The sequence below is a fragment of the Glandiceps talaboti genome, chromosome 1 (assembly GCF_964340395.1).
Source record: "Glandiceps talaboti chromosome 1, keGlaTala1.1, whole genome shotgun sequence".
NCBI lineage: Eukaryota > Metazoa > Hemichordata > Enteropneusta > Spengelidae > Glandiceps > Glandiceps talaboti.
The window spans coordinates 10,908,548-10,921,348 of record NC_135549.1 but is presented as its reverse complement, the minus strand read 5'-3'; the positions used below and the strand labels follow the sequence as shown (position 1 = coordinate 10,921,348).

Below are 12,801 nucleotides of genomic sequence, written 5' to 3'. Positions count from 1 at the left end.
TAATATTTATTCCTATGTCGTTATTAATTAAAAGATAAATAAGACCTTCTAGGATTGTGATTATTTTTTGTGAAATTCAAGATGGCGGAAGAACCGTGAGTATTAGTTTTGATTTTGCCGCTGTCATCGAACCTTCCGATTATCTCCGGAGACGAATTGTACCTTTTTGATGAATTCTAAAATTTATAATTATTTTTTCTAAACGTGATTTTATTAAATAATGGAATTTTGACCCGTAGATGGTAATGTATATGTAACACGTGGCCGCAGTGCGTGAATTTATGTTTATTGTGGCTGCTGTTTGTTGTTCACTAGCCGCACAGGGTCATCGTACGAGATTGGAAGGTGACACTGTGTGTGTGTGTCACGCCTCGTACCACCACATCCACTTGTTACACTGTTTTTCACTGTTCTCGCGTTAGTGCTGTTCACTTCCGGTGCATGTGATCGTTTTCTATCGTTGGAGAGACTTTATAACGTAATCGTTATTGCGAAAATCTATCTGCATGAGTCGACGGAAAAGGTAACATTCGAAACATCATAACATGTAGCATGCATAGTCAGGACATTTATTCATCACGTAACACCTATTCTATTCTGTTTAGCGATTGATCGACAAATTCGGACGATTTTTGTTATGTTATGTCGTAAATCATGTAAATCGCATACTCGATGAAGCAAATCCCTGCCCTTTACTCTTTACACGCAGTGACATCCAGGGCGTACATTATCGTCCAAAAATGGCAGGGGCGAAATGGTACACACGATTAGTGTGACACCCGTTGAGATGTGTCAAGGCCTTTAGTCTTTACAGTACACCCTTTCTCTCCGCGTGTGTTCGCAAAGAATTGAGCATTACGAATGCACCAAGTTGCGCGTGTGCATGCGTATTGACCGATTTGCCCAGAATGTCTACATCTCTGTTCTTGAATCCTCCTTATAGGCCGCGCGAAATACGATTGTAGCAGGAAGTATAGTTTACTCGTAGTGTGAGTCTAGTATAGACCCTTCCTAACTTTTGATGTTAACATATTCATACTTGTTATATAAATTAACATACATTTGAAATAACAATGCACTTCAAATATTAATTTCATGTGTCATCATAGTTGACCCTGTTTTGTTGTGATTAAAGACTGATTTGCATATTGTTACCAAGTACATGCAGACCAAGTACATGTAACATGTGTGACACATGTAGAAGAATGTGTTAATAAACACTTTTTGTAAAAATCTGTCTATGAAATATTACATTAAACATGTCAGTATATTTAGATTGGATGGTTGGTATACATCAGTAGAGCTCTGGAAATATGCACCCTGTTAACTCTGACATGTCTTCGTTTTGATGTGATGGAATTAACGAAGCACATATTTCCATAGATAATGTCAGTATTCCCCATTGTTTGGTAATAATGATTATGATACACATAAATACACAAATTTACAAATAGAACTCCTGGCTAATTATTATATCATCAGCTGGTCCTGCTTGCACATGGAGTAAGTTCGAAACTCGATTTTGACTGCCAATGTCCCTCTTCTTCATGGTGTTGAGGGACATTGTCAGAATCATGTCATGTACACTGTCTGCAAGCATAACTAATCATGAGACTGATTTTTATGGTACCAGTAATATGATTATGAGTTGTACTTGTTTTCATAAAATTGTAAAATGGAAAGTTTTGCTAAAATGTAGCCTTGGCGCATATACTTTATGGAAATGTATCACCATTGATTTATAGCTAGAAAAATGTCTTCATACAAAGTAGACTTTGAACTGTCATATTTCATGACTTGTACCATGGTTTGAATACGGTACAACTTGTCAGTACTTGCTCCACATACCTGTGTCCAGTGTACCTTTATGAAAAGACAGAAAATACTGTCTGATTGAAATGATAAAAACTTCATGTGAATTAATCACCACATATTTAAGGGCAAGGAGAATACCAAATGTAGGAGCATCAAAAATAATTTCTGTGGATCGATGGGGCACCAAATTGACTTAATATTATATAGATGGTACATTGCCTATGTTTGTATGCATGTATACAGTTACTATACATGCATGTATGTGTTTGGGGGGCTGTAGTTGGGCATTTCAGACATTTGTATCTTTTACCTTAGTGTGTAATTCAAATGTTGTATGACTTCACTGTAGTATATCTGTGGGGAGCACTCCACAAAATCACAAGTGACTCTATTCTATAATTTATGATCTTACAAACTAACATGTCATGTCCTTTCCAGGATGGCAGTAGACACTAATAGGGTGGACATAGAATGGCCAGGAAGGTGGAACCATATTCGCAAATTCCTGGAAAGAACTGGACCCTTTGCACATCCAGATTTTGAGCCAAATACAGAGGTATGTCAAGTAAATTATTTTGGTTTGAGACTAGAAAGAGAAAGAATTGCATACTACCTTGATTGATTGATTGATTGATTGATTGATTGATTGATTGATTGATTGATTGATTGAATCCCTTTTAGACTAGGGACTTATGAAGTGTAGTAATAATAATAATAATTGGGGCAGCAAAGACAATTAAATTAAACCATAGACCCTCATAGTGCATATCAAGAATTAGAGAAAATATGAATAATAATACTGTCATGAATGAACATTTCAACATACAAATAGAGGAAGAAAACAGTACTTGAAATGTTTTTAATCAAACAACATATTCAGGAGATGTTAGAGATATACGACAATTTCAAGTTTTTCCTTAACATCACACTAACAAAGTATTGCTATAGTAATCACTAATGGTAATCATTTCTGATGTTTTATCTTTGAATTTGCCGTATAGATGTTAGGTTTCTTACTGGAGACATGCAAAGTATTGGTTGTTGGTGCTGGTGGACTTGGCTGTGAAATCATGAAAGATCTGGTAAGATATCTTGCTGTGTACCGAGATACTTAGTTGAAATTGATAGAGAACTCAACTAGCAGTGATGATAATGACTATATGCTATACATGATTTGCTCATATCAAGTTGCATGTGATGGAGTCTTGAGATTCTTGAATCAGTGGGGCACTGGATTATCCTAAGATGATTAATACTCAGAGATGATTGACCGGTGTCTATTAGCTAACAGGCGTTCTTGTACCACCCTCTCTGTTACAACAATTGTGAAAGAGTATCTATGAAATACACCATTACAATAGAACACTGAGAAGTAAAAAACATATATACAAAATTGCCTGTCTTTATGGTTTATCATATCTATCCATAACTGTATATCAAAGCAGTAAAGCAAGGTTGTTGACTTATACTTTTTTAGGCCCTGAGTGGTTTTCGTCAGATTGATGTTATTGATATGGATACCATTGATGTGTCAAATCTCAACAGACAGTTTCTGTTTAGGTAAGGACAGCTTGAATTTCTTTCTAAAAAATAGCCTCTATTTATCCCCAACTAAATGATTATGTATTCCATTGCTTTGCATACCTCAGTTGGTTAAAAAAAAAAGAAGAGAGAAGTGTTTCAATTTTGTAATAAAAAAAAAAATTCATGAAGAAATCTTTTGTTCAAATTTTTTTACGTGGTTTTGATTAACTCACATTGATGTGTACAATATAATATATTCCAGAATTGTTCATTTTGATGTTTATTATGTTGCTGTTGTATTACTGCAAGAGTTTGTGATAAAATGTCATCCCAAATATGCTAAAAGAGTTCATACCTGTGTCCTTTCACACCTATCACTGCAAATTTCACTGTACATGTATACAATATGTGAAACAAGATCTGATTCAAATGAAATGATAAACCAAGTCTTTAAAATGTAGTGATGTGTTTTCTGTCTTTCAGACCAAAAGATGTTGGTCGACCTAAAGCTGAAGTTGCAGCCCAGTTTGTGAATTCCAGAGTACCAGGATGCAATGTCACACCGTATTCTTTTCAAATCCCAAAATAGTCTTTACTCTCATGGCAGATTTTAAGTACATAGAAAACTAGAACTAACTAAAACTATCAGATAAGAATATTCTTGTTAGTGTCTTGCCTTAAACCTGTTGAAATTATGGTTCTTTTGAAATTCAACATATCAAAAACATATCAGAATATTGTACATTCAAATGTCAATAATAATAATAATGATACTTCCTGCATGCGAGTATCCTCAATTTCAAATTTTGATTGTAGATTTCTGTTATTGTTTTGAATTCTCATTCAGAAACGTGAATATTTTTGATATTTTATGTCATCAGTGAGAAATGAAATAATGTTAGTCTGTACAGTGTATCAGTCTTTATTAGAAACAGAATTAGATGTAAAAGGGTCGATGAACTTCATCTTCATTGAAGAACACTTTGCAAACCTAGATTCTGAAAGGACGAGAGGGCAGAAATAAAAGGTACTGGTAGTATATAGCGCCCTCTTGTGGTCATATGACAAGTTGGCATCATTAAAACGTACAAAAACAGTTGAGGGAGACTCAGTGATTTATCCAAAGTATTCTAGGTAAACTAGTTACTCTCTGAGTTTGGAACTAATACAGAATAGATTCAGAAATTTGTCAGTTTTGCTTCAAATGATTCCTTAACTAGCTTGATACCAGACATTACAAGAAGATTCAGGATTATGATGGGTCATTTTATAGAAGTAAGTGTTGCCATGTCTTTGAATTCTCTAGGTTGTGTTTTGAAAGCTAATGGCATATGACACTTGACAACGTACTCTGACTGAAAAGAATAGGTCTTGTGATTAAAGAGAAGAATGCACAGAAGGAAAGATAAATTTTTGCCAATCGGACAGAATAGATGGAATAATTATAATAAATAGAAACCATATTGATTACAGTGGAATGGTGAAATCTTAAAAGTTTGTGTTGCCATGCTTTGAGTAAAATAATGATTGTTAAAATTTAGCTTTCCTATTAAAGAACATCTCAAACTTGTAGTATAGTGAATTTCATGTGTCTCAGTTTATGTTTCATTCCTGTCTTATGAACTGATCTCTATGCATCATCAGAAGCCAAGAAAATTACCTTAAAAGTATTTTCCTCTGATGTTCATTACTGTTCTTTTTATCTATGTCAGTTTTGTAGTCGATATCACTCAACGTCTGGGAATAATGCTTAGTGTAACTGACATACTTCAAGGTTTCCTCTTTACGTTAGTGATGAAGTGATATAAACAATCTATATAACTGTAACCCAACTTTCTTATTTTCATAGAATTTCACCTGGTTATCTGTGGACTAGACTCTGTAGTAGCAAGGCGTTGGCTGAATGGAATGCTGGTGGGTTTTAAATCATTTCCTTAAGAATGTAATAAAAATACAACATGAATTCAACATATTCGGTTCGAGGGTCAACTTTTTGAAACTTGTATGTTGTTTTACTCCCAAAAATGAAAATGAGATTCAGTTTGATTGATTAATGTAAGACAGATTGTGATTGGCAGCATTGCTCAAAATCAATATAACACAGACTGACTAGATGGCAGATCACCCTGAAGTCAATGTAACACAGAGCATGATTGGTTCTTGATATCCCAGAACTCAATAATATTCAAGCAACATATTCTATATTAATCTGCAAATCACATTCACTATCAGTTTGTACATTGCAAACAAAGTGACAATACTTTTGAAAACTTTCCCACCCTAGCACTAGAAAGTAACAAAACAGATGAATGGTTCATTCCTAGATAATATCAAATGAGGGAATAATTCAACCAATTGGAAAAGATGATACAGAAAGTCTCGCAACCATCTGATATGTATCTCAGAAAACACTAATTATAAGTTACCTATAAGTAGTAACTGATAGAACTTTCTCATTTGAAGAAGCCATCAGCTCATAAAATATGATTTCAACATCAATATTAGCACAATGACTCAATAATTTCATAATCAACAAACATAAATTGTCTATGACAACTATCAGTTGTCTGTAGAGGGCAGTGTTGTTAAATGCTAACAAAAACTTTTTTGCCAACTCTTTTTATACAGTTGAGTATGTTGAATTATGAAGATGGTGAACTAGATCAAAGTAGTGTAATTCCATTGATAGATGGTGGTACAGAGGGATTTAAAGGCAATGCTAGGGTTATATTACCTGGTCTGACCGCATGTATAGAATGTACATTAGAACTATACCCACCACAGGTAAGTGATAAGTCTGATCTGACCGCACTTCATCTAATATTTGTTGTGGCCTACACTCCATAGTAATAAAACAACACAAAATATAGAATAAACAGTAGAGCTGTACCCACCACAGGTAAGTGATAAGTCTGGTCTCAATGCACTTGATCTAATATTTCTTGTGGCCTACACTCCATAGTAATAAAACAACACAAAATATAAAATAAACAGTAGAGCTGTACCCACCACAGGTAAGTGATAAGTCTGGCCTGACTGCATGTATAGAACGTAACTTTAGAACTACACTCACCACAGGTAAGTAAACATTACAGAATATACAATATTCCAGTTATAAGTAGGGGTGCAGAGCATTCAATCTTGTAGTATACTTTCAAAATCAGTTTTCAGTGTTTGAAGTGATGTGTATAACACCTGATTTACATTGACGTTTGATAAACTGAGAGAATTGTGGAAGGAATGATGTTCAGTGTGCTGTCTACATATGTTTACACACAGTACTTTGGCCACTATATGTATTGTAGATTTTAATGTTGATAATTCTGTGTTTGATTCAGGTTGTGTTTCCCATGTGTACCATTGCTCACACACCTCGTCTACCAGAACACTGTATAGAGTATGCCAAAGTCTTGGTTTGGCCTCAAGAGAAACCTTTTGGAGGTAAGCAGTACATAGAAAAATGTATAACTTTTACTTACCATGACATGGAAATGTATATGACAAATATGTGTGTGAAATGTGCTGACTGTACACCATGGAATCAAATACAGCTATTATTAAATATTTCATGTAAATGACTTTGAAGTATATATAGTATTGAGATTAGATGTTGACTCAATAATCTTTCTCAGAAGTTATCTTTTAAATCATAGAACTTCTGAAAGGAAGTTAGAATGTTAGCATAGTGGTCTCTCTGTATTTCAATGCTATAAGATGACACATACGATTGGAAACTATCACTGAGAGAGATGCAGAGGATCAGGGTTGGACTGTGTAGACCAGGTAGTTTGCACACATTCTAGATCATATACATTATGTCAGTATTGTCAGACTCCAGGGTTTTGAGTCATGCAATAAAACCTTACCTTGTTCAAAATCTACCAGATTCCTTTTCAATTGTCAGGCACTGTGGTAGCAGTGTTGTTAGCCAGCCTTACTTACACTGTAGTAATTGTTACGATACATGTTATTTTTGCAGAAAATGTGCCAATTGATGGAGACGATCCAACTCATATTCAATGGGTCTTTGATAAAGCCCTGGATAGAGCCAAACAATACAATATTACAGGGGTGACATACAGGCTAACACAAGGTAAGCTAAATACCATTATTTTGATTTTAAACACACATATTTGTATCAGAATGTAACTCAAATCTAAACTTTGTAGACTAGACTTTATATATGTAAAATTTCTTTTCACAAAATAAAAAAAAATTTGAAAGCAAATCCCAAATTTTTGCCAACATCTCATCAGCATTGTCAGGAGTGTACTACAGTGGGCTGTTGTCTTTATATAGGTATAAACTGTATATAATAATTCACTCTAAATACCAAATGGTCAAATCATATCTTTCCATGTACTTGTCTCTGTTGTAGAGGGAAACTTCACGTTCACCAGCCTTCCGTTGACAATCATCTGTTTCTGATCAGTGCTATTTTTTGAATGTGGACAGTCCATATTTACTGTATTTTGTAAGTGTTAAATGTATTGGACAAGTTACTTTACTTTGAACTTTACTTCAATTTGACTGTTGCCCACAATTGTTGAATTTGTTTTTATATTTCCTAGGTGTTGTGAAACATATAATACCAGCTGTAGCATCTACAAATGCGGTGATTGCTGCATCTTGTGTGACCGAAGTCTTCAAAATTGCAACAAGGTAAGATTGAAGAATTACAGTGTACTGCATGGGGTAAATTGTTGTGAGAGTTTATAAACCTCAACATCGGTGTTGTCACCAGCAGTGTTGCTTTGTTTCTGCCCAACTCAAAGCAAAAAATGTAGAATGGAATGGAATATTTGTCTTGTTTACTACACTTCTATTGATACACATTCTTCTTTGTTTACAGTTGTAGTTTACCGCTAAATAATTACATGGTATTCAATGACACTGACGGACTTTATACTTATACTTTTGAAGCAGAGAAAAAGGTAAGAATGTGTACTTATATCAGTCTTGTTATTAAACCAGTGAGGCATTCTTATAAGTCACATCATGTGCATCATAATTCCAAATCAAAATAATGAATACCAACAAGTTATAGTGTAGAGCTAGGTTGAAGATAGTCTGCAAGGTACATGTACGACATTTGTGAGAGGTTTTACCAGCTACCACCTGATAGAGCTGAGTAACACGACATGTCTTACAAATTACAGTCTAGGTTGAAAGACATTTGGTCTTGCCTCCAATATACTGTATGTATTGTTCATACAAAAGTTCAGTATGTTACTGTGTAAAAATGAAGGTGACTGTGACATTATGGTTTGAAATTAGAATATTTTACAGGGTCAGGTTGGTGAAATGTTTGTCACCTGATTTACTTGTTATTTCTTGAAAGTTTTAACTCAGTGCCCTGGCCTTTGGATTTACTCAAGGTTGATCATTCCTAATTCTCTCATTTACTGTAAATGGAACACCAGATTCAGATTTTACAACAAACACTTCTCTCCTGTACAAGATACATTATTAGGTTTCAAATAACAAGAAAGAATACAAATGTCCTAATGCTAGGCAGTTTGATAACACACTTTCAAACTTTCAGATTTCTTTGGATGAGAAAATACTGAAACATTGATATTGTCAAACCTTTCTGCAAAGTGTGTAATCTATGTTTTGTGTTATAATTATATTGTCATCTAATATGTTCTCATCTTTGTAAAATACCTCATCAGTATAATTTATTCAGATATGTAAACTATTTGTAAACATTTTTCTGTGTTTTTCTATTAAAGGAGGATTGTCTAGCATGTAGTCAAATACCACAGACACTTACATTTGATGATGATGCAACTCTTCAAGACTTAGTGAATTATCTCCAAGACAGTGGAGCAATGTAAGTTTACCACGATTTCACAAGATATACATGACATCAATAACACACTGATACAATACTAGTGTGCTATACAGTGTGTGTACTGTGGTAAATAGTTTGGTGGTGGTGGATAGATTGAATCATTCTCACTTTTAAACTTACACTAATTGTAACATACTATATATAGACAGCATTGTGTGCATCTATCTGTCTGTCTGTCACGCTGTGTGTGATTTCCAGTTCATTTGATATCTCCCTGTGAGATATGCATGTTTTGAAGATTTGCAAGCAGAATGAAAACCCCTTCAAAATGTGATATATTTATGTAATGTATATTTCTCAAATACAGGCAAATGAAGGCACCTGGTATTACTACAATTGTTGATGGTAAAAATAAAACACTATACATGCAAACAGTAGAATCCATAGAGAAAAGAACTAAAGTCAATCTACCCAAGAAACTTAAAGGTGAGTGCAGCTGATGTATAGGGTTCAAGAAAGACTTATTGATGCATACTCGGCATTATACACTTTTCTTTTGATGCAGTCACCAATACGTATATGTTATTTGCCAAATACCGTTCCATATCTTGCTGCGAGAGGTAATTTTTCCGGTAATAACGGAGAGCCGGAGGCGAGCCGTTATACCGGAAAAATTACCTCGAGCAGCAAGATGTGGAACAGTATTTGGCAAATAACATACTTATACGTCACCTGCGACGATGAATTAATTTTTGAATGTCTAAAAATGCTGTTTCATTTAAAAATAAAATCACTTCCGCGTTATACTGTTGAGCGTAGTATCATGCACCACTCCGATAACTGCAATGCGGTTGTTTACACATCAGCCTTAACTTTATCATCCAATCAGAGTGCGCGTTTGCTCAGTAGTATGACGTATTGTTTACTATTTGCATATCACTCAGCGATTATTCAAACTTATAACCATCAGCTGAAAAATGAGTGCGTCTTTGTTTTGCGTACTGTATTCCATTAAATGTACAAAAATGTTCGTGATATGCTTTCTTGTTCTACTTAGGCAAAAACTGCACCCTCTGTGGTGGTAATTTTCATATCCTTCATAAATTTAGGAATTCATGTTTACGATCGCGTGACGACCGCGAGTTCGCCGTCACTGGACTTTCGCCGTTCTGTGTGGAATTTTTGACTTTTTCCCTGTAACATGAAAAGTACAGTTCAAAGACTTGTTACAATTTATACAACGGTGATATTTTGTTTGGTTGACAACAAATTTGGCATTGGAAATGCTGGTTATAGCTGTATTTCTAGTTGTCTGCTAGATTTGTTTACAAGGGGACGTGCAGTGATCACGTGATACAACAAGCAAAAATACGGCTGTTGGTGAAAAATACGCCTGTGTATCTGCAGGGCTCTCGACCAATCAGAATGCGAGATTGGTGACAGGTGACGTATAAGTACAGTTACCATGTGGGAAAACATTACCATGTTGGGATTATAAAGGTATGAAGAGAAAGAGATAGGAAATCTCCAGATAGATGACTCTAGCAGACAAGTATTGTATAATCATGATATCATTTGACAACACTATGATGTGATCATGTTCAGTTTATGTTCCATGCTGTGGAATTTTACCACAGAAGTGACACAGACACAGACAATGGTCAAATAATTGAAATTTCATTACATGTTTCATAACTTACACAATTAACTTTCTTGTGTCTGTTATTTCTTCCTACAGAGCTTGGATTGGTAGAAGGTCAAGAGATGATCATAGCTGACCCCACAACACCTAATTCTGTTGTAGTCAATTTACATTTCAGTCAACAATCAAATATGGAAGCCTAAAAGTCAGCTTTCATCAACCGTGTACATAGACAATGTATATAGAAACACCACATGAATGGAAGGCTGTACACCAAGTGTACCAATGACATTACAGGGTTATTCTATAGCCATTATGCACCACAGAATTGTAGTGTGCCTGTGTCATTAACTGTGACATAGGAATAATACATACAAAATGTCTTCAAACTTCTTGAACTGGGCAAGCACTGAGTATAACTATGTAACTCTCCCATAGTTTTGTGAAGTTCAGCCTGGAATAGTCTTGATTCATGGCTCAATACCACAACAACTTGAAGAAGGGTGATGACAAGGCCCCCTTATGTTACTTCACATTTGTGCTATGGTTGAACATAGGAAAACATAATGCTAGGTTATGTGTTATGTTATTCTATGTGAGAACATTTTTTTCTATTAACTTGAGCTTTTTTTGAGCAGGTTTTAAAGAATGCTGTCATGAAATACAGAGTTTGATAGTGTAATAATAACAGGTGCTTATTTATAGCATTTGACAAGTGATATATTAGGGATGATCGCACAGGGTCACACAAGCTCAATAAGTGAACTTCGTTCATTTAGGGAGGAGGGGTTGTGGTGTCATTGCAATTGCTGAACCAGACTTTTGCACTTCTAACCAAATTTCGAAAACTTTCATGCCTTCAATGATAACAGCTTCTGTATTTACTACTGAGATGTTGATAAGTTGATAGAAATTTACTTCTAATGTGATATACAGTGCTGAGTTTATGGTAGTATTTTGATGTGTTTACTATCATCTCAGTAAACAGGTTCATAAGGTTGGAAATTCATGTTTACCGTGTTTTTTAAATTGCACCGATCATAGTGGTGTGACATTTTGTATCATGGTTTACATCATATATGAACGTGTGATGTTATATTTGCGAATGTTCATTTAGGGGAAGGGGGTTTAGTCCTAAATGAACGATGTTTGCTTATTGAGCTTGTGCGACATTGTGCGATTATCCCTTGTAGTAGATTTTGTTCAAAAGTGTGACATGGACACATACATTCTTGGCAAGGAGTTTGTCTTTTTCAGGCTCCCTATTGTCCCTACCCTGTTATCACCAATGTTGACAAGATAAGCATTTCCCATTGCATGATCATTATTCAAAGTTCACAGTTGTAGAAGTTGAAAAACGTGTGTGCAACTGTCTGCAAATTTTGCATTTCTGCTACTGAATCGCTTTGTTCAACAGGTGTATGCAGTATGTCTTTTTACACCATGCCAAATATGCAAAAACTCATCTTGTGCTATGTACTGCATTAGGAGAGAGGCAACTAAAGTAATTTTATGTAATCACGTTTCAATAAAGAAGGCTATCATATGAGGAGTGTACATAGTTGCACCAGATAGTCATTTCATGATTTGAAGATGTTTTGTTAATCAAGCGTCAGTGGACAGTCTATCGTTGTCACATTTATAGTCAAATCATTGTGGTGATTTAAGCAGTTAAGACAATTGAAACATAGCATCTCCGTATAATCCAGTAGATTTATGTGCATCCCTGATGAAATATTTGCACTGTAAATGAGAAAGTTTTGAGTAAGATAACATGTACAATGGTTTTATCATTCGTTTTTCTACCATAAACCTTATATTGCAAAATGCAAATAAACTATTTATATCAATGTTGTACATTGTGTGTGTTCTGTCATTGTTTTCTTCAAATACATGCAGTCTGAAAAGTTTGTTAGCATGCCAGACACAACAGAAACACGTTGATATATTTTTACATCAAACTCAAGATTTGACTTCTCCATTTGCTGAGATACACTTATAAGCCTGTAGTTACTCCTTGGCT

The 12,801-nt window shown here is 34.9% G+C and overlaps 1 protein-coding gene across 1 annotated transcript; it reads left to right on the top strand.

The window, feature by feature from the left end:
• Positions 1 to 360: 360 nt before the first annotated feature.
• Positions 361 to 12,548, top strand: LOC144442238 (NEDD8-activating enzyme E1 catalytic subunit-like). Its single transcript, XM_078131559.1, has 15 exons — positions 361 to 523; positions 2,254 to 2,371; positions 2,817 to 2,897; positions 3,293 to 3,375; positions 3,823 to 3,903; positions 4,571 to 4,614; positions 5,189 to 5,253; positions 5,968 to 6,123; positions 6,678 to 6,780; positions 7,319 to 7,432; positions 7,911 to 8,001; positions 8,192 to 8,273; positions 9,075 to 9,175; positions 9,504 to 9,622; positions 10,875 to 12,548. Exons 1-15 carry the CDS (start codon positions 507 to 509, stop codon positions 10,979 to 10,981), a joined length of 1,362 nt encoding a protein of 453 aa, XP_077987685.1. The 5' UTR covers positions 361 to 506; the 3' UTR covers positions 10,982 to 12,548.
• Positions 12,549 to 12,801: the final 253 nt, after the last annotated feature.

Coding starts and splice junctions, on each gene's coding strand:
- LOC144442238 (XM_078131559.1), top strand. Junction 3,904..4,570: donor CCAGGATGCAATGTCACACC/GTATTCTTTTCA, acceptor GCTTGATACCAG/ACATTACAAGAAGATTCAGG. Junction 8,002..8,191: donor GTCTTCAAAATTGCAACAAG/GTAAGATTGAAG, acceptor CTTTGTTTACAG/TTGTAGTTTACCGCTAAATA.